This window comes from Ochotona curzoniae, unplaced genomic scaffold (genome assembly GCF_017591425.1).
Source record: "Ochotona curzoniae isolate NIBS_2020 unplaced genomic scaffold, NIBS_Ocur_1.0 scaffold_3890, whole genome shotgun sequence".
NCBI classification, from domain to species: domain Eukaryota; kingdom Metazoa; phylum Chordata; class Mammalia; order Lagomorpha; family Ochotonidae; genus Ochotona; species Ochotona curzoniae.
This window is the reverse complement of record NW_024467115.1, coordinates 5496377-5517732: the sequence shown is the minus strand read 5'-3', so window position 1 is coordinate 5517732 and position 21356 is coordinate 5496377. Positions and strand designations below refer to the sequence as shown.

At 35.6% G+C, this 21356-nt stretch overlaps 1 protein-coding gene and 1 long non-coding RNA gene across 2 annotated transcripts in view; one reads left to right on the top strand and one right to left on the bottom strand.

Annotated features, from left to right (window-relative positions):
• TRDN (triadin) overlaps positions 1-21356 on the top strand; it is a 208693-nt gene that overhangs the window by 106436 nt on the left and 80901 nt on the right. Inside the window, exon 10 of the mRNA XM_040965455.1 lies at positions 17217-17294. Within this exon, the coding sequence (XP_040821389.1) occupies positions 17217-17294 (78 nt within the window). The remainder of the gene's footprint in view (positions 1-17216; positions 17295-21356) is intronic.
• Positions 1005-21356, bottom strand: part of LOC121146144 — a 32022-nt gene continuing 11670 nt past the window's right edge. Inside the window, exon 3 of the long non-coding RNA XR_005882150.1 lies at positions 1005-2029. This is a non-coding gene — a long non-coding RNA (uncharacterized LOC121146144). The remainder of the gene's footprint in view (positions 2030-21356) is intronic.

Below are 21356 nucleotides of genomic sequence, written 5' to 3'. Positions count from 1 at the left end.
CTTTATGTGTCTTCTAGAACTTGTCTGATCATTGTGTAATACTTGATTTTTGAAAATCATCTTTGGGTCTTAGATTTGCTGAAAAGAAAACATCATTTTCATTCTATTTGAAAAATAGCATCTTTTGACATTTATAGATATCACTATTGTTAACTTATTTATTTTTATTTATGATTTGCCTACTTCTTTTTCTATACTGTTCGCCTTTATTCAGCATTTGTGCACTTATACCCTTACAGTTGGCACATTTTTAAATGAAAAAAGTACTACAATAAATGCATTTAACAAAGTGGGAAGCACTAGGCTTTTGTGATAAAATACAGCATGATAAAGTCTTTCCTCTTAAATGGCTAGCTAAATGAAGAATGCCATGGCTAGCTAAATAAAAATGTCATCTCTTTTCTTTCCCTTAAAATGTACTTTTTCCTTCATTGCTTCATGAATTTGAAATGTCATTGTCTTCAAAGATTCATAGTCTGAGATTTCACACGTTCAATCAATTTCAATTTCACTCTAATCATTGGTCTAGCACACTGCTGTATCTTCTTGCATTCATCTTCAGATTCATGGAATAATTGTGAAATATCTTCCTTTGTCATCTTCCTTCTCGTTGCAGTTAATGTTGGAAAGTAAAATTTCTGAATTGCAAACGGTGCTTAGTAGCTTGATTATCATATAACTTACATACATACGCATTAAGCTACAAAAGATAATTTTAATGTTAATAGCATGAAATAATGGCAAACTTTTCACATATTTATATAGTTTTTGACTTAAAGATTGCATCGTGTGAATATATACATGTATATTCAGACATTCCATGGTTCCTTGTAAATATGTCCAATTTTTATGACTTAGAGAGTTTAAAAATACATTATCAAAATGCTATCTTGAAGCTTCTCTTATACTTTCTTGAATGATTTTATAATGTTTTTGTCAGTACAATGTGAAACCCGAGTAAGGATACAGTAGTGATGACATACAATATATTATGTTATGTTTTTAAATGATTTTATTCTTCAACATCATTGTGAAGAGTGATGAACAATAATGAAATATTTCCTAAGTGGATAAAATGGAAATTGCGTGACAGAAAAACAATGAAGGCATAATGATTTGCCTTGACTTTTCAAATGTCCCAGTGATGTCAAATGGTAATTATAAAACACGATGTGTATTATTCAATTAAAACATAGATTTTTCCTTCATTCCTTGAAATAGCTATAAGAGAAAAAATTGTGAAACATTATTTCCTTCAAATAGAGTTATCATAAAAAGTGAGAGAAAGAGGAAGGGAGAAAGAAAGGAAGGAAAGAAGAAATAAGGAAGGGAGGAAAATAAGGAGAAAGGAAGGGGAGAGTAAGGCAAGCTTCAACACATTGGCTGAAATCAACCTTGAGAGTTTACTGACAATAACTGGAGAACATACAACCCTGGTGGCTTCATAAGCTAGCTTCAAATGTTTTCCTGTTTTAATTATTTCGAGTCTCTGTTTCTTAATAAGGTCGCTTCTTAAACTTGTTAAAAATAAGTGCATGAAATAATGTATGGACTTTTTCACCTTCTCCATTTTGTGCTTTTTACTGTAATTTCTTTCCAAAAAGATAGTATTCTTATTGTGAAAGAGCAGAGATCATCTTATGAAAGGCATGACAATTGAAATAGAACTTGAGCATGCTAGGATGTGTCTATGTAAACCTGACAATGAAGACATACAATGCAAAAATGCAATTGTATGCGAAGTGCATTCTTTTGTGAGTACAAGTTGTTGAGTATTTATTTTCTGCTAGAATAGTGAAATATCTTACAAACGTAATAAAAATCTTGAGAGAATAACATTACTCTTTACTCTTTCGTGGATGGCATATGGAGTTTTGAAGTATATAAATGATTTACCCAGGTCTTTTGACACACGAAAGATTCAAATGTAAGATTATCTTTCTGAAACCCTGATGTCTAACACCAAATCTTCTGGCCATGCCAAGGCAGGAAGCTACAAGTAGTCCACTTCAGTTGGTCCTCAGTGAATCTAGAAAGAGAAAGAAAGATTGTTAATCTTCCATGAACTAGGTCAAAGTGAATACAATTCACTTTAATTCTAAAAGTCCAAGGAAGGGAAGTGAAACTTGACCTGTCCTAGAGCAATAGAGACTGTTTGAATTATTGTAAAAAAAAAAAAAAAGACAAAACAAACAAACCAAAAACAACAACAACAACAAAACCTAAAAACCAAAAACTAAAAATTTCCATTATAAGCATAGAACCATTGGACTTATAGAAAAAAATGGGAAGGAGAATAGAAAATTATGCATATGTTATTGATCTGAATAATCAGATTAATGTCCTGAATAAAATGGACAGGAAGTGAATGGGATCAAAGTCCACACATTTGGACAGGATTTGAGAAGTTGGACACTGAGTTTACCGAAAATTATTCTCCTTCCTTTCTTTCTTTTATTTTTTAAAGAGAGTTATCTATTTGAAAGTCAGAGAGAGAGAGAGAAAGAGAAAGAGAGAAATTCATTCTCTCAGATGAAAACAGTGGCCAGGATTTTGCCAAGCTGGATCCAGAACCAGGAGTTTTCCCTGGGTCCGTCACATGTGTGGCAGGGACACAAAACTAGGGCTGCCTTCCACTGTTTTAATCAGCAGAATCCAGATCAGAAGTGGAATAGCTGGAACAGAAACTGGCACCAGTGTGCCAGTACTAGCACAGGTAATATTCAGTAGTGAAGAGATGTTGTGTAGATTCCAATAGAAACATCATGTCTTTAGCAGCTGCTAAATGCCGGGGGTTAGTACAACTGTCTTCCCATACCTTATCATATTTAATTTTTTCACAAATCTGTGAAATAAGCAGGTTCTCAAAAATAGCATTTCAGAGAAAACAGAGGTGGAAAAACAGAGGGCAGACGTGTGACCAGCAAAAGTCAAAGAATGAATTTTGAATGCCTTGTATTTGCTTAGTAGACCGCAAAAGAACACAGCACAGAATGTCGAATAAGAAAAGGAAATCCGTTACTATAACAAGTAGAAAAGGAAGAGCAGAGAGACTAATAATACTAGAAAAACTTTAAGGTTTAGGAATTATATTTACATATATTAGCCTTTTTACATAGCATAGCCTTCATGTGTTGGAAGTTTCAAGAGAGCAGCATTTGAGAATCCTGCTGTCTGGAAAGATAATGTGAATCAAAAGCTTGGGCAATGAATGCTATTTCACCAAATGCTAACAAATATGCAGACTCGGCATTGTTTGTTTATGAATGAAAGAGAAAATGAACAGGATTGTTGGCAGTGCTTGAGGCAGTCATCCGCTTTTATAAAACAATCAGGAGATCAAGCTGGCATGAGTGCAAACTAGATCAGAAAACAGCAAGAAATGAGTGATCTGTGTTTGGAAGCAGATTACACAATACTTGATCAATCATATAGAGCTTGATATTTGGCAGTGGAGAGAATTGTTGAAAGGTTTTAACTGGAATACTGACAAGGAATTAACATCTTGTGCAGCGTGATCAGACGGCAATCTTACCCAGCAAAATGTGTGGGACATTGGTAAAGCTGGTGGCTAAACAGTTTTGAAGCAAGCAAAGACAAAACTTAGGAAACCGTTAACAATGGAATGGGGATGATGCAGTAGTAGGAACTATGTATAATGGCTGTATATGATATTCATGTTGCAGGTCAAACTGCTACAAACTATCTTAACCAATTGTGTTTACACATGTGGAAAGGGAAATCTAGACATGAGTGAAGACTCATAATGATGCCTGCAAAGCTATACACTAGAAAGTAGTGCAATAAGGAAAGCAATAGAACTGGTCCTTTTCAAAACCTAAAATGGAACAATAATTTTCTTTCCTTCTTGATTGAGTTTTGCCTATTGTTTCATTTTAATTTTATTCATTAGAGGTGAACATCCCAAGATGTGAAAATCCTAGGAGTCTGAGGAGTCCAGAACAGACTGAATGGGTTCAGCCAGGGCCTACCACTGCCTCCAAATATGATGGAATCAGATACTCAATCTTTTTTTTTTTTAATTAGTGGAATATTCTGAACTGTTTCAGAGACTGCTCAGAGTTGAAAACATGTAGTTTTTTTTCATAAGTTATTCTAACGTCTAAGGTCTTTGATATCCTGGTTACCTGTAAACAACATGACTAGTGGTGCAAAATTCCCAGATTTAACTGCAGGAAAATTTCTGAACAAGTAAGAGAGAAAACGATAAGAGCCAGGCAATGAAACCAAGAACCAAGATTTAGACAGAAGTGAGACTTTAGATTAAGACTCTCCTGTGCCACATGCGAATACTTGAGCTTGACTCCCAGCTCTGTCTCCTGGCTTGGGCTTCCTGTCAGTGCAAACCGTGGGAAGCAGTATTGATGTGGTTGCTTGCACTTCTGCCACCCACATGGGGTGCTGAAATAGCATCATTTGCTTCTTAATTCAGTCCTATCCCAGAACTGTTCATTTAAGGTATTCATGGAGTGAGAAGTGGACAGGAACCCTTTTTCTCTCCCTTATTGCTGTTTTGCCTTTAATATATATATATATGAAAAATATTTGATACAAATAATTAAAAATAACTACTGCCATAAGAATAAATTATTTTTATTTTAAAAGTTCAAATGATCTCAGTTAAGTTTCTTAACTTTCTTCAAGTTCTTTCCTTATCTGTGAGATAGTAAACTTTATGGAATAAATGTATTAGGTTTAAATTATCCAGATAAAGTAGTGCTTAAGCATACTTGGTTACACTCATGATAACAATCTTTTTTGATATAGTTAGTGGGATGGTGGTTTCTAAATAAAACTAAATTGTAATTTTCCACACACAACTTCTTACGTATTTCAAGTTTAATCATTTCCTGTAATTTGTCATTTTTTCCTAGTAAATATTTTTATTGCCTTATATACACATCTTCAAGGAACATTTATCCTTAAATCCACACTGTCTCATACCTTGCTAGAAGCACAGCATGTTTGTTGAATTGAATTCATGATGTGTAGTATTTGTCTCAACAAAAAAATATATATTGGTGATCATCCCAGAAAAGCCCTGCTTATTCCTTCATGGAAGCAATTTTGTTATATTAAATGATGACAGGTTTCTAAGCGTTGCAAATGGGCCTGTATAAAAATTTCTTAGAGGAGTTATTGATAGACTCTCCAGACACAGATGCTCAGAATTAGCAAAGAATGGTTTGCTGCATGTGTTAGTAAACCATAAGCACCACAAATAGGCGAAAGTGAGAGAAAAATGGCACAGAAGCTATGCTTAAGTAAGGGAGTGGATCAACCCTGGATTCGGCCTAACCATGTGGGAATTGCTCTCTGATTATTTGTAGTCTGAAGAAGCTCTTCAAAATAAATGTATCAGATTGTCCCATTTGTTCAAATCAATCTGTTACAGATTCTAGTCACTATAAATAGTGGAATCTACACAGCAATAGTTTCAAGTCCTCTGGCTGGATACACTTAACTGATATCTCCACCCTCAGTGTCCTGATTATACAGTGCTTTAGGTTCTAGATGACGACTAGTTAAAATGATCTCTATTTTGAGAACTTATGGATAACTTTGGGTCCAGAAAAGAACATAAATAGGACCTATGCTTCCATTTCTCACATTTCTCACACATTCTCAGGATTTTGTCTCCAACTCTTCTGAAAAGGTGTCAGGCTGTACAGCATTATTTTTGAAGGGAAGGAACTTTCATAACAGTGTCTTTTGGGTCTAGTGCTGTCACTATTAATGGCACGGACCTCCTGTCAGACAAGAATAATTTTTCCTTCTCAGGTTACCCACTGGGACTATTCAAAACATGTTCTAAAATAGTCTGAAGAGGAATAAATAACACAGAGCAATTTGAATTGCTGCCTGGGAAGCAAGGAAAATTAAAGCCCAATCAAAGAATTATCAAACTAATTAGGTATTATTTATTAATGTGTCATGTCTTGTAATAATCTTATTTTTCAGTTTATACGCAAGAGTGAGGATTAAAGATGAGTTCTAGTTGTTTACGTGAACATATTCTCCCAGTGCTAGTGTAAGATTCATTTATGTGGCTTTAGATACTCTGGAAAAAATAAACTATCTAAGGCTTCTTGTGATGATTCCAAGAGCTGTATAGTTCTTTTTTATTCATTTTTTTAATTGTAAAGTCAGATTTACAGAGAGGATAGACAGACAGAAAGATCTTCCATCTGCTGGTTCACTCCCCAAGTGGCCGCAACAGCTGGAGCTGAACAATCCAAACCCAGGACTCAGGAGCCTACTCTGGGTATCCCACCCCGGTGCAGGGTACCAAGGCTTTGGGCCTTTCTCTACTGCTTTCCCAGGCCACGACCTAAATGGGGAAAACAGCAGCTTGGATATGAATTAGCACCTATATGGGATACTGGCATGTGCAAGGTGAGGACTTCAGCAACTAGGATACCGCACCAGGAGCTGTTTAGTTCTTATCCTTATTCCTTAAGTATGTCTATTTTAAATATGAAAGTATGTTGGTCGCATAATTATTTAGATAAAACAAACTGGCTAGTTGTTTTCACAGAGATTTATTTGATATACAAACATTCCTCTTTGCTATTAGTCAAGGCTTTCTAGAGATACAGAATCAACAGAATACATGTATGGATATTTAAAGGGGATTTTAGGGTAACTATCCAATGATAACTCGTGATTGATAGCTCCCTAGTAGGATCATCTTCAGGAAGAAAAACCAAGGCACCTGTGGCATCTCTCAGTGCAACTCCCAGGGTTTTGAAACCAGGTTTATTGAATATCTAATTTGGAACACAAAAGCGTGTAACACCAACCAACCAGCAAGTGAGCCACTGACTAAATGCTGGCACTCAAAATTCAAATTACATATGTGGGACAGAATTCCTTTAAAAATTTTACTAGAATTTTACATGTTTGTGGATTATGGTGTGGCATCTGTGCATAATATACACTGACAAAAATAGGAAATGAACATTTCGTTCCTGTTGATGGCTATAAAGTCCGTTATAAATATGCAAATATGTGTGCATACAAACACATATGATGTATGTATGGATGTGTTGGTTGACTCCATTCCGTGCCTTTTATGAGCAAAGCACATAGTGAAGCAATTCTCTCATTAATCCAATGGCATCGTATCTTATGCTTATGTACTCAGGAGTGGGATTGTTGGATTTTATGGAAGTTCTATTACTTGTTCTCTTAACAAATCTCCATGTTGTTTTCCATACCGGCTCCACTAGCTGACATTTGTACAACAGTGTAGTACCCCTCTCTTTATGTCCATATATCATTTGTTGCTGTTATTTTGATAGCAGTCATTCTTGCAGGGGAGAATCCACATATCATTGTGCTTTTAATTCACTTTTCTTTCATTGATGGCTAGCAATATTGAACATTTTTTTTCACCCATGTGTCAGTTATCTGCATTTCCTCCTTTGAAAAATGTCTGTTCAGGCCCTTCCCCATTTCTTGCTTGGGTTGTTTTATTTTTGGTATACTCTGGACATCAATTCTCTGTCAGAGAAGCACCTTGCAATGTTTTCTGTCTTTTGGTCATGTTATTTCACTTTATGACAGTATCCTTGCTGTGCAGAAGCTTCTGACTTTACCATAATATTTTAATATTTTTTGTTCCACGTGCTTTTTGAGTCATATCCAAAATAGTGTGGCCTGTACACATGTCTTAGAGTGTCTTCCCTGTATTTTTGTTCTAGCATTTTCACAGCTTCAAGTCTTAAATTTAGGTCTCTGATTCAACCTGAGTTGATTTTTTTTTATGTGATATGAATTAGAGTTCTAATTGGTTTCTTCTACAAATGTGTATTTAGTTTTACCACTAGCATTTTTAATATGTTAATTATTTCACTTCTTTAAGGTAAGTCAATTTTGTGTATTTCACAATACATATTCAGGAGCAAGGGTTACATTCTACCAGCCCCCTTTCCTGTCTGCATTCCTCATCCACTCTCCTTTGGAATTTTTTTTGTATTATTTTAATTTTCACACTGACATACTTTCAATTCACTTCACAATTACTAAACACTCCATTAGGTTTAAGAATTCAAGGAATAAGAAATTAGTCCTCAAAAGTATAGACAAATGCCGTAAACAATAATTTAACCTCCAAATGTCAAAATCACTCACAGAAGATTACATTTTTATATTCAAGGTATTAGTTTCAATAGATGAAGGATGTCACAGTAAACACTCTAGAAATCTGATAACAGAACTGCTTTCAAGATTATTCCTTTGTTCATAATTTCTTCAGATGTTCATTTTCTCAATAATTCCTTTTTTCCTTTATTAAATATGTTTTGATTATCTTTTTGGCTTCAGATTCTGCTCTCAAATTATTATAAGAGGCCAAAAAGGACCTTAAAAAAGTGGGACCCAGGGAACCAAAGATTAAACTGTACTCTGAGAGTTATCTGGGAACATACAGGGTTATCAAGAGAATAGGTCAAAGGCACTGAAGGAAACTCTAAAGGAGCTAATTTCTATGCAATGACTGCCACAACTGTGTTCCAAGCAGTTACATCACTGAGACTTCGAAATCCCACAGATATCAGATGTTTCATTTGATGACAATGATGACATCTGAATTTTAAATACATAATTATTTGATTATAAATATTGCAACTGTAACAGTGAACCATAACCCTGTCTTATTAATCTCTTCCATATTAATATTGGTCAGTGTATTAAAAGAGAAAAACAATTTATGTTTACAAGTTTACTTGTTTATCTCTATTATCATGACTACTCTTCTTTCCCGCACCCTTAATGTAAATATGACTTCTATAGGGTAAGGGAGACATCCATCAGCTAGGTAAAAGAAAAGATTTCAAAATAGTTCTGAAATTGTTAAAATTATCCAAGGCAGTGGGTTGTCCAGAATTGTGGAAACAGAGTTAGGCAACATGGATGTTAACTTATAAATATTGGCTCTTTTTGATGGAATACTTGAAGTTTAATTCAATGTCTAACTAAGATTAAGCAGACCAAGACTGCTGAAGAAAATTTCAATTTTTATATTAAGAAATAAGTGTTTGCATCATTTCTCACATGTAATCACTTGTTTTAACAGATAAATTAATTGGCTTTTATTTTGGCTTTTTACATAAACAGATCAATAAATACAAAAATAAAATTTATTAAAAATATTTACATCTTAAGATGGATTTATTCTCTATGCATGATTTTATGATTTTGCTTAAGCTAATAATCCTTCCAAAGACCTTTTTCAGATCTGTTTTGAAAATTAATGTGCTAGAAAAATTGATTTAAATAGTCTATTAACATCCACTATTTCCATTTTATGATTCTGGCATCTATAAACTTATTTTTGTTTCTGTCTAATGACCAGATATTCTTTTAAAATCAAGGAGTTAGAACAAATGAAACAGTTATATAATCTTAAAATCAATCTTGCTTCCTTTCTTTAGTTGGCTCTTCCAAGGAAAATCATTTCTACTTTATATGTTAGAAATGAGGAATAAAAACACTCATAATACCTTTATCATTTTTAATCAAAAGAATGTATAAAATATGCATTTGACTACTAACCCATCAAAGTGAATATGCAAATATGTTGTAACACATGGAAATATCATAGAAGATTCTATCAGGTTGCAAAGAGACTATTCTAGCAGAAGCATTTGGCCTGGAGGACACTTTTTGATCCAAGAAGTTGAAGCTTTTGGCATTTTATATACCTTAGAATAGGATCATGTTGCCACTACATATTAAATAATCTACTTTTTCAAGCTTACATAAAATTTAAAAGAAACCTTGAGATTTAATTACCAATAAAATGTATTATTAATGTAATACTACTAGTAAACTAGTAAAATAGCTACTAGTGAATTAGCTATGGCTTTTGCATTTGTGCCGTTATATTACAAAACTGGAAACTGTATAATGTAAGTGAAAGTAGCAACTAAACAATCAATTCAGAAACAGCAAAATATTGAGTAACAGGAAAATGTGCAGCCCTCACTGGGTGCTATCCTTGTTCACAGATGCTCACCCCAACCTTAGCTTATACTTCTCACTTAAGACATCAAACAGGAAAAAACCTTATTAAGCACACTTCAAAACACAGAGGGGACCCGAGGAATCAACTTACTTCTCTGCTACTTCTGTCTTTCTTTCTACATGGACTTACTAGAGTCCTGATATTTTGAAAAGTGTTCATTATAGCCCAACTGTAATCAGTTTGACAAGAAATAAATTATTTTAATTTTTTTTTTTGTTTGCTTACATTTTGTGTCTCTGACCACTGGACTCCCAGCTATGTAAAAGTGGCTAGTGCTGAATGGGCACTCTTTAAATGAATCTCCACAATTAATCTCATCTGAATTAGCATCACCACTTACCTGGGAAAGTAGTCTTGTCTGAATTGTCTGCTACTTTTTCTTTCCATTTTTGGGCAAACATTGTTTCTACTTACAAAGAAAGCAAAAGATCTTTTGCTAAGTTCTTCACAATCCCTCAGTACCTCAAAAGTGTGTGGTTGCCCTTGTTAGAACTGGGGGACATCCAAACTCTCAGAAAGACCCTGGGATGTTATTTGTATACTTGTCTAGTTTGTAGAAAATTCCATAAAGAGTGGTAGGACTCTGCTCAGTTGTAGCCATGCACTTCCTTCCCCATCATTTTCTCCTTCATCACTCTGTTTTAATTGTCCTGTATTGAGGGGTTATTGATTTTTAATTTCCTGACTCCCTCTAAGATACGCTCCGTGACAATAGGAACACAGTAACAAAAGTCTTATTCATAAATATTCACAGTGGAACACTTAATTTTGATTTTACCACAGAGTAATGAGATGTAAGTGGAGTGATAATTGCCTGTTTACTGCCTGTCCCTTCCTACAGACCAAGTCACTTCAAAGCACTTGTATCGTTCCATCTGCCATATGCATAATGTGTCCTCAATGCTAACTCTGTGCATGTTATGTGACAAGGATTTCATCCCTAATACTAGAGATTACTTTTACAGTCTATGCTCTAATTGTTGCAATAAACTGTTTTAGATTTGATATGTTACACAAGTCTAAAGATTGAGATTTTAGGTGTCTAGTTCAATCCTCTTTTTCATTAAATCTCATCCTGTAAAGGTTTTTAAAAGTTGTCACATAACATGCAGAAGTTGTAATTGTAGAAAAAAAAATTTTTTTTTTTGCTTCTGGTTTTCCTCCCCTCATTTTCTCATTGAATCACTCTTGTCATGTCTATCCTTTCTGAGTCTTTTGCCCACTACCTCTCGGTCTCCATCTGACTTCTTGTGTCTCCTATGTCTCCCTTGCTCTCGGATATTTCCCCTGCAGCCCTCTTTTGTACTGAAAAAGTACCTTCCAGAACACTTAACTGCACAGCGCTTACTTTTCTGTGAGTAGCGATACTCTTGAGAGCATAAAATTTATGGGAAGTATAATTGTGAAATTTAGCTATACAAAATGTGAGAAATAAATATCTGCTTTCAACAGAAAAGCCCTAAACATGCACAACTCAAACTCCTCTACTCAAGAGGATTCTCAATTGGAGGAGTCCCATTTACTAGTCACATTTTAAAGTATTATGGTGTGTAGGGGTGGGCAAGAAGACCCTTCAGTTTTTCTCAATAGATGGAATAGAAAGTGGAAAAATAATCTATCACTCCATTTTCCTGTGGCTTCTTCTCCCCATTTTTAAGTAGTTAAAAATATGAGGCAATAGGAAGTGAAAGTAGAAGGTCAAAATGCAGCTATTAATACAGGACTCTAGCACAACGCTATGTCTCAGACTAGAATATAAAATCATGTTTCCCTCTCATTATAGTGTTTGTCCAATTATGATCTTTAAAAATATTACTTCATATGGGCCTGGCGCCGTGGTCTAGCGGCTAAAGTCCTCGCTTTATATGCACCAGCATCCCGTATGGGCTCCGGTTCTAATCCCAGCAGCTCCAATTCCCATCCAGCTCCCTGCTTGTGGCCTGGGAGAGCAGTCGAGGACGGCCCAATGCTTTGGGACCCTGCACCCGCGTGGGAGACCCAGAAGAAGTTCCTGTTTCCTGGCTTCGGATCGGCATAGCATTGGTCGTTACGCTCACTTGGGGAGTGAATCATCAGACGGAAGATCTTCCTCTCTGTCTCTCCTCCTCTCTGTATATCGGACTTTGTAATAAAAATAAATAAATCTTAATATATATCTATGTATATATATATTACTTCATATGCTACAAAAATAAACTAGGTAACCTGTTCTAGTGTGACAAAACTACTATGTTAGTTATCTTGATTCTCATTTTCTTACTGAAGTGTTATCTTCACACTCTATTTTTATATATCCTTACACATGCTGTGTATGAACCTTGAAAGTGAATTGGGATAGAACTGTATAATGATTTTGAAACTTGTGTTTTTCTTTTATTGCATAATTAAATATATATAAAGAAGGAGAGACAGAGAGGAAGATCTGTCCCATGATTCACTCTCCAAGCAGCTGCTATGGCTGGAGCTGAGTGGATCCAAAGCCAGGAGCCCAGAGACTTTCCAGGTCTCCCACGCGGGTGCAGGGTCCCAAAGCACTGGGCCATCCTCGCCTGCTTTCCCAGGCCACAAGCAGGGAGTTGGATGGGAGACTGGGCCTGTGGGATTAGAACTGGTGCCAATATGGGATCCTGGTGTATGCAAGGCGGGGATTTTTGTCACTTGGCTGCCTCACCAGGCCTGAAACTTCTAATCCTTTTGTCAGTGAATTTTAGTTCTGGTTTCCTGGAACATCTTTCCAATGTCAAAATCTACTATCATTAAGGGTTTGCAACCTTGGGAATCCTTCCAAAGTGTGATTAACTCTGAATACTTCCCGGAAAATGTAATGAAGGCTCTTGAAATAAATTCACTACCAGACATTATTGAAAAAGAATATCCTCAATATTTGTTGCAAACATTAAAAGTAGGATGATCTACAAGTATTTTTCAAACAGAATCTCTTTCAGAAAAAAACTGGACAAACTATAGTGAACCATTTTTTTTGTTTTGTTTTGTTTTGTTTTGTGCAATTCGAATTCAGCTCATAGTCTCATACTTGACTTGTGATTCCGAGTAATGCCATTCATCATTTCTAGAAAAATAACGAAAATGTCAGGAACTTAGATCATCAGGATAAATGTGCATCCTATCCTATCCCCAGTAGAATTTGACTAAGCCAAAACCAACAAAATTGGTTTGTATGAGAAATAAACTCAGAACAATAAAATACTAGAAACTTACAAATATGCAGTTCAGGTATTATGGAAATCAGCCAACCTCAATCATTCAAGGAACAAAAATAAAGCCAACGGACTATATATTTGAATGTCAGAAAGATAATAGCTCATAAAATAAAGGGCGCCTTAAGTGTTCTAATGTAAATTTCAACCAACCAAATCTTTCCTTCAGAGAGTAACAATCCCGAAGTATTCCAAAGGAATATATTCCTGGTAAAACTATAAGCCGTTTTCTTGTAAATGAATTCTGCTGTTCCTGTCATGTTCAATTTTATCTTTGTTTTTGTTTTCTTACTTCAAAAGCCTGCTTCAAATCCTCTTGTGTAATTAGATGGGATTTAAATTGTAAATACATTATGGGGAAAATTAATAATTTGACTTTCTGCCATGCATTAGATGTTTTATTAGTTAATTCTCATAACATCCCTAAAAACTACCTTCATTTTATAAATACCCCAACTGAGGCTTGGATGCGTCATGAGATTTTCAGGATAACATAGGTAATAAATGGTGGAGCTGAAAGTCCCTGTTAAATCCATCTGGCTCCTAAACATGCCATCCATGCACTAAACAGCCTTGCTTTCATTATAAAAGATTATGACAATAATAACGTTATAATTATTAACCTAATATTTATAATATTTATAAACCTAATTATGTTTAGCCTTGTGTATGATATAATAAATATATTCTCACAGCAAATTTATTTCCATATGTTGAGTTGCCATTATTTGAATCTAAAAGAGAACTTGTGTTAAAGTAGTGTGTCATGAACAGTATGACCTGCCAGATTTGTTTTGTCCCTAACTGGACAGATACTTACCCTGTATTAATAATTTCCTGATTCACACAGCCAGCCATATGGTTTCCTCTTAGTTTTTCCTTGTGGTTTTAATTCCTCATTGTGTCCTCTGAATCACAACTGTGCAGTCAAGTATTTTAGAGAGCAATGCACCGTCAACTATGATGGTAGAAGATGTCTCATTTGAAGTGGGCATTGTACTTTCTGCTGCAAGAGCATCCCTTTGTCTTAATAGTTCATATTTTTTCTCAGGTCTTATTTTCATCACATACCTTCCACTTTGAATTCCTACATTTCCTCCACCTTTCTTTCTCTGGAACATGTTCTTCAGGCCTTTAATCTCCAGGAATTGTCCAGCTACAGCCATTCAGTATATATTAATGCTTTTATGTTAATAGAATAGTGATTTTTAGTTCCCCCAGGTAAACCCAAGAATATTCTGTAGAGAAAATTATGTGTTACTGCCCAGGGAAAGAAATTCTATATTTTATGCTAAATTCATGAAGAACTCATCAAGTCTGTAAAGGACCATGATTACACATCTATTACTGCTCACAGAACTATATGCCAAAGTAGAAAGAAGCTTCAATTTAATAAGCACCATTCTGCAATGTACTTTTGAAAATCTTAGTATTAAGAAACAATTGATTTCTATTCATGACCATTTATATAAAGGGTTGTCAAAATGTTGATGGAAAATATGTGTTATGATTAGAGTATGAATGGATTTCAATTTTTTTATGCCAAAATGACTTTAGCCTCAAATTCTGCTTTCTCTAGACATTTTGGAATCTCAGCATACTTTAAACTTTGGTCACTTGAGTGACTCCTTAAATGTAAACTTCCCTAAAATTTAAAAGCTGAAAAATACAATCATACTTTAGAAATATTTTTTTTCAGGAGCAGATTTTAAGGAACAAAAAGATCATCCAGTGTTCCATCTTCCCTATCTGCAGCTATGAGTGTCTTTTAAAAACATATTTTTTTTTTTATTAGAAAGGCAGATTAACAGGGAGAAGAAAAAACACAGAGAGAAAACTTTCACATTCAATGGTTCATGCCCCAAATGGTCACACCCACCAGAGCTGAGCTGATCCTAAACCAGGAGCCCGAAGCTTCTTCCAGATCATCCACATGGGTGCAGGGTCTCGAGATGGTGTGTTATTCTTTACTGCTTTCCCAGGTTGCAAACAGGGAACTTGATAGGAAGTGGAGCAGCCAATAACAAAGGAGCCCACATAAGATGCCAGTGCCTGCAGGTGGAGGATTAGGCAATGAAGCCATCATGCCAGCTCCGTGCAGTTATGTATATCTTAAAGAAGACTAAGTTTTAACCACTTTGGGGCAGTCTGAGAGGATCTTCAGGTATAGCAATTCTTTCTTTTTTAAGATTTATTTAATTTTTTATTGTAAAGTCAGATATATATATAGAGAGAGGTAGAGACAGACAGGAAGCTCTTCCATCCATAGATTCACTGCCCAAGTGGCCACTATGATCAGAGCTGCGCCAAACCGAAGCCAGGAGCCCAGAGCCTCTTCCAGGCCTCTTACGCGGGTGCAGGATCTCAAGGCCTTGGGCCATCATTGACTGCTTTCCCAGGCCACAAGCAGGGAGCTGAATGGAAAGAAGGGTTCCGGGGTTAGAAGCAGCGCCCATAGGGTCCTGGTGTATATAAGGCGAGGACTTTAGCTGCTTGGCCACTGCACCGAGCCCTAGGTCCAACAATTCTGACACCCTCATGGAAATCCAACTCCACTTTTTAAGAATTGGTGTGATGCCTTGTTTACACAATTTTTCAAAGCTCAGAATCAAGAACTTAATCTACAACCTAATGATATTATGCTGATTGAGTGACTCTGCATGAACAGTTTGGATGATTCTTGGCACACAGCGAGCATTATATGAAGTGTTAGTTAAATCACACTATTGTGAATCTAGTCATTTTATTACATCTTTTTCACTAGGCAAAAATGCTGCTTCCACATAATATTTGTGTTATGTGTCTTTCAAATATTTGCTCCTGAGAAGAAAATCTTCATGGTCTGGCATGTATAACATGTATGATTTGTTATCATGCATGTTGGAATACACTGCTCAGGAACAAACCTATATGAGTTTAGTATCAAAAGAAAGTTTCATGTTGAGTGATGACTGCGCACTGCAAGGCAAGAGGAGGCTAAGCTGGGATTTTGCAAGTGCAACTCTGATTGTCCTGTGTGGTAAACCACAGAGCATTAGAAAAGGAAGTTTCTAGTAAGCAGGCAGGTCTGTTGACATTTGAATATCCCTAGTGGTCAGTGTCATTACAAAAAGCACACATCCCAAGTTGATTTCTGGATAAAAAAACACATGACAGAGTCCATTGAATGAGAAATAATGATAAAGCATTTTGCAAGCATTTCATATAGGATCACATGATAGTTCGAGGTCTGGCCGAAATAGCATTGGCTACTTAAAAATAATCACTTGAGTTCAGAAAGTACTTGAAAGTGACCACACTGTTTTTTGCGTTGGTTTTGTGTTGTTGTTGTTGTTTTTCCATCTCATAATAAGTCCAGAGACTTGAGGAGACCTTTAGAGGTTATATAAAACTAAATATGTTTTTCCATTGGCTCATTATTTGCCTAACTGTAAGTCTTTTGTTTTGCAGGAAAAAAATAAACCTGTTTAGTATCAAAATGACTATGAATTTCAAACTTCTCTTAATGTGCCATTATGTCATTTAAGAATGTTTTGTCATATGCAATAAAAAAGATTTTTCTCTGAATTAGGACTCCTCTTAACCTCTGCAATTTAGTTTCCATAATTAGGGAGCACATACTCAAAATAAATTGATTTATTTGATCATGTGTAGCTTTTCCACTAATGAAGTCCAATAGACATATTTAGCTTTGCATATATTTTTATGTGAATAATATATTCAAAAATAGCTCTGAGGATAACTGAATCTCTGAAAATATCCTCTTAAAGATCTTACCTAAGAGCAGTTTTCTTATTGTATAATGGTGTGAATATGTACTCAGAATTATGAATTATGCATGTACAGGGCAGTTCCAGCTATTTAATTTGCTTATACTTTTAAAAAAAATTATACTTAAATTGGTGAATACTTTTTTTCAACATCTACTCCTTCCTTTTTTTTTACAGGACAAAGCCCAGCCATACCCCCTCCATCACCGACAGAGCAAGTTTCAAGACCCACTCCAGAATCATCTACTCTCGAAGGCAAGTACTGTGCCTGTGCTTGTGTGTGTTAAGTAGAATGTAGAGAAGCCAAATCAAATAGCAGGAAATCAGCAACAAAATCATAATTTGAAATATTTCTTCCTTTACAAAAAACAACATTTTATTTACTTAAAGGAGAGCGTCAGAGACACCAAGAAGACAGGATGAAGGGGTGAAGAGGCAGAGCTCCTGCTTGCTGCTTCACTCACTAAATGTTCACAGTGGCCAACAATGGTTAGCCCTAAGCCAGGATCTGGATACTTGCCTGGAACTGCCCCAGGGGAGTCCAGGATCTGACCATTTGAGCCCTCATTTGGGGCCATCCAGAATATGCATTAACGGAACGCTGGACTGGGGAACGGAGCCCGCACTCAAACCTTGGAGCTACGATGTGGGGTCCACACATCCCAAGGGATGTTCCAACTGCTGCACAAGATGCGTCCCTAGCCTCCTGACCCCAATATCAACTCTTGTACTTTTATCATGTGCAAACTACAATTTATTTTCTGAAATTAAAATTCTTCCCATTTTTAGAAAACTAATGAATTTCTCTAGGATTGTTTATTGGTAACATTCAAGATGTTCATTTTAGGATGTTGAGAATCAAACCAGAGATTATAGGGACATACAGATGAGAATATGCTTTGCAGTTCTTGGCCAAATGTCTGAAAACCCAGGTGCCAGAGTTTGAATGGATATGAGCTCATTATTTTATTGGAATTGTAATTTTTAGAAACAACTTTTATTTACTGTCCATGATTTTCCTTTATCACTAAAATAACATGAGATTAAAAAGAGCATTGCCCTCTTGGTATTATTGTGAGAATGAGATGCTGCTGAGTTCAAGTCAAAGTTACTAATGTTAAGAATCGTTAATTCTTCAAATATAAAATTGTTTCAAAATCACAAAAATAATAAACTAGTGGCATTTTAATAGATTTTTGTGGAACTATAGTTGTTTTTTCTAAATCTTCCCTACTGAAATACTTCAACTATTATTTACTAAATCCTAATCCTGTTGTCATGAAAGAATAGTGCCCAAAACATTGGCAATTTAGGGATGAATAGTGAATAGTTCCTTTGCTCATTGGACTCCAATTAGAGATGTGAAAACACCATTACCACTCAGTCAGTGCACTGTTAACTCTGCAAGAATACAAATGGAAATCTCCAACTCACAATTCTCCTGTGACAGCTGACTGTCTCACACTGGAATGAGAAGCACCTTCTGCAGGTACTTACGAGCACTGCAGCCTGCTTCTAACTGTCTAGCCATTCCTACACGTACCCATTGGCTTTGGCCACCTGAGAATAGGGATAGTCACTCTGACTAGTCTGCCTTGATAGCCTTGAACTTCATGTTTACATATTTTCAGATTATTTGATATTAATGTCAAGGAGTACAGATAGGTGGTATAAACTTAGAATAAAACAATAACAATTGTTGATTTGTCATTGTATTTCAATGCCTTGAAATACAGCCTATGACTGCATTTACCGACTTAGTACTTTTCACAAATAACTTATAGAGCGCAGTAATGAAAAGCAACTACAGTTCTAGTTTTAACAAGATCCATGGTCCTTTGATCCAGTACATGAAATTCTCTGGAAATTTATAGAAGGAAAATTTGTGCTTTTAACAAGTACCTCTAGCTGAGTCTCAGATATTAAATTCTTACAATTATTGATTTGTGTAATTATACAACACATCTTTAAGATTAAGCCAATTATTTTATGCCAAATATTGGATCCAGATATGTTATTGTAAGTCAAGTACACTTTTTGAATTTTATTCAAATCAATTCTGGATGACCAGGAGAGGTATGAATTTTCTACCTGAACACAGAGCCAAGTGATCTTTGTTAGCTCCATTTTCCTGTTTCATCAGGAAATTGTATGAATAGCTGAGCATGTGTAGTTCCCCTAAGGTTGTATTTTGACATCAAAATTGTCTCTGAGCTTCCCTAGCTGGATGCTGAGTGGAGTCAGGAATGCGGTTATGATAGCAACGCAGGTTTATTTTGAATGCTATTCTTTTTCAACTATACATATTTTACAACTGATATTCCCAAGCCCTATAAAATGGACACGGTTATTGCTATTAAAAAGCAATACATATTTTTTTTTCTCCCATCTGTTGGAAACTGTCTAGGTTGTCTTGTACCTTAGCCAATGTTATACTAATGGGTGAAAAGAAGCTATTAGCTGAAGATATTCTGGGCTTGGTTAATGCCACATTTGTGTTAACTATACCACTATACCAGGATAGTGGCTTATACCTTATTTATTTATTTGTTTGTTTGTTTGTTTAAGATTTATTTTATTTTTTTATTCCTAACCCCATAATCAGAGTCCCATATGAGCATGCATCCCTCTCAGTTATGTAAACAATTTAAAAAAGAAAATTAGTATTAAAAACAAACAAATAAATAAGAAAAGAATTTACAGATTTTTTCCTTGCCAAAAAACAAAAATTAGATCCAAAATTGCTCCGTTGGGTGTCTGCTTCCATGCCAAGCAATGAATTTTATCACATGTCAGACTGAGGGATTTGAGCATACTCCCCTCTGGTCTTCTGAGGTGTCTGATTTTTCAAACATGAAAACATAAAAAACAAAAAACATAAAACTTTAGCTTTATGCATTTCTGTGAAAGAAATATTCTGGTGGCAGCCAAAAATTCCTTAGCACTAATGCTGAAGTTCAAGGTAAACATGAATTTCCTAGGCAGTTAATGAAAACAAGGATTTTGGTAGGTCTTAGATGGGGCCTGAAAATCTGCTTTTAAAGCTAAAATACTTATTTGTAACGCAGACATACTGAGGGAACAGACAGACATCCTGTATTAACTGGTTCACTCTTCAAATGCCTGTATTATTACGACTGAGTCAGGCCCAAACCAGAATCCTGAACTGAATCTGTATCTGTCATGTGGGTGGCAGGTGACAGTATTTAGACCATCATCTGGCATCTCCCATAGTGGGATCAAAAGCAAGGGAACTAGGACTGGAATATGGTATTTCAAATATGATGTAGGCTGTGTTAAATACCTAACCCCTGAACTTCTGTGTTTTGATAAAGTTGATGCTGCAGGTCCAGGAGCACATTTGAGTAGCAAATTCTTAGATGATCTAGTGAGGTTGGAGGCAGTTGATTATCTTTTTTAAAAAAATGTGTCTGATTTAATATTGGCTGTACAAATAACTGTTATTGGCAGGATGTTCTTCAGAATGATTGGAATGCCACACAAATGGAAAATTCGCTTCTCATTGTGCGTAAAAATATATATTAACTTTGTCCAAGTACACAGTCCAAAATGACTCATAAGGTAACAAATGCAATGTCAGTAGGAGCAAGGAAGAGGATAATTTTACTTACACAGAATAATGTATAAAAGGTGGAATATTTTGTGTTTTGCCATCCACGTAAAATGGATGAAATAGCATTTAAAAAATATCTCTTGCTCCCCATGACCCAGTCTGAGTACTACATTTATTTAAACCCATAAAAAATTGAATGCTTTCATTGGTCTTGGAATCCATTATAAAGTTGAAGAGCTTCTTTTTCAGATCCACATCAGTAGTGCTTCCAGAGTGCTTAGAAAACCAACTGGATCAGTGTGGGAGGTGAAGCTCTGGTCTCCCATTCAGTGCAACTAATGTTATTTGGCCTTTGAGGTCTTTTGTTTGTAAATGTAAATATGCTGGGTGTGATAAGCCATGTGTGATCGCCATGGACTTTCCAGCCTTCACTCCAGCCATTCACTAACGTAGTTCAAAGCCCTAGGTTCATGTGAGTGATTTATGTGAAGACAATTTCTTCTTCGTATATAATTTCTTTAATTTCCCATTGACCTTGGTGTTTTAGCATAGGTTACAACAGCAAAATATGATAGACTGTGCGGTTTAAACAATTGTTATTTTCAAAACAGATATGGAGGCTGTAAGTTCAAGATCAGAGTATTATATTGGTCAATTACTTCTTGTTCTTACAGTCTGATGAGGGCAATCCTGGTGCCTCTTGTTTTTAGAATTAGTTCAGTGGGATTCAATACCCATGTTTA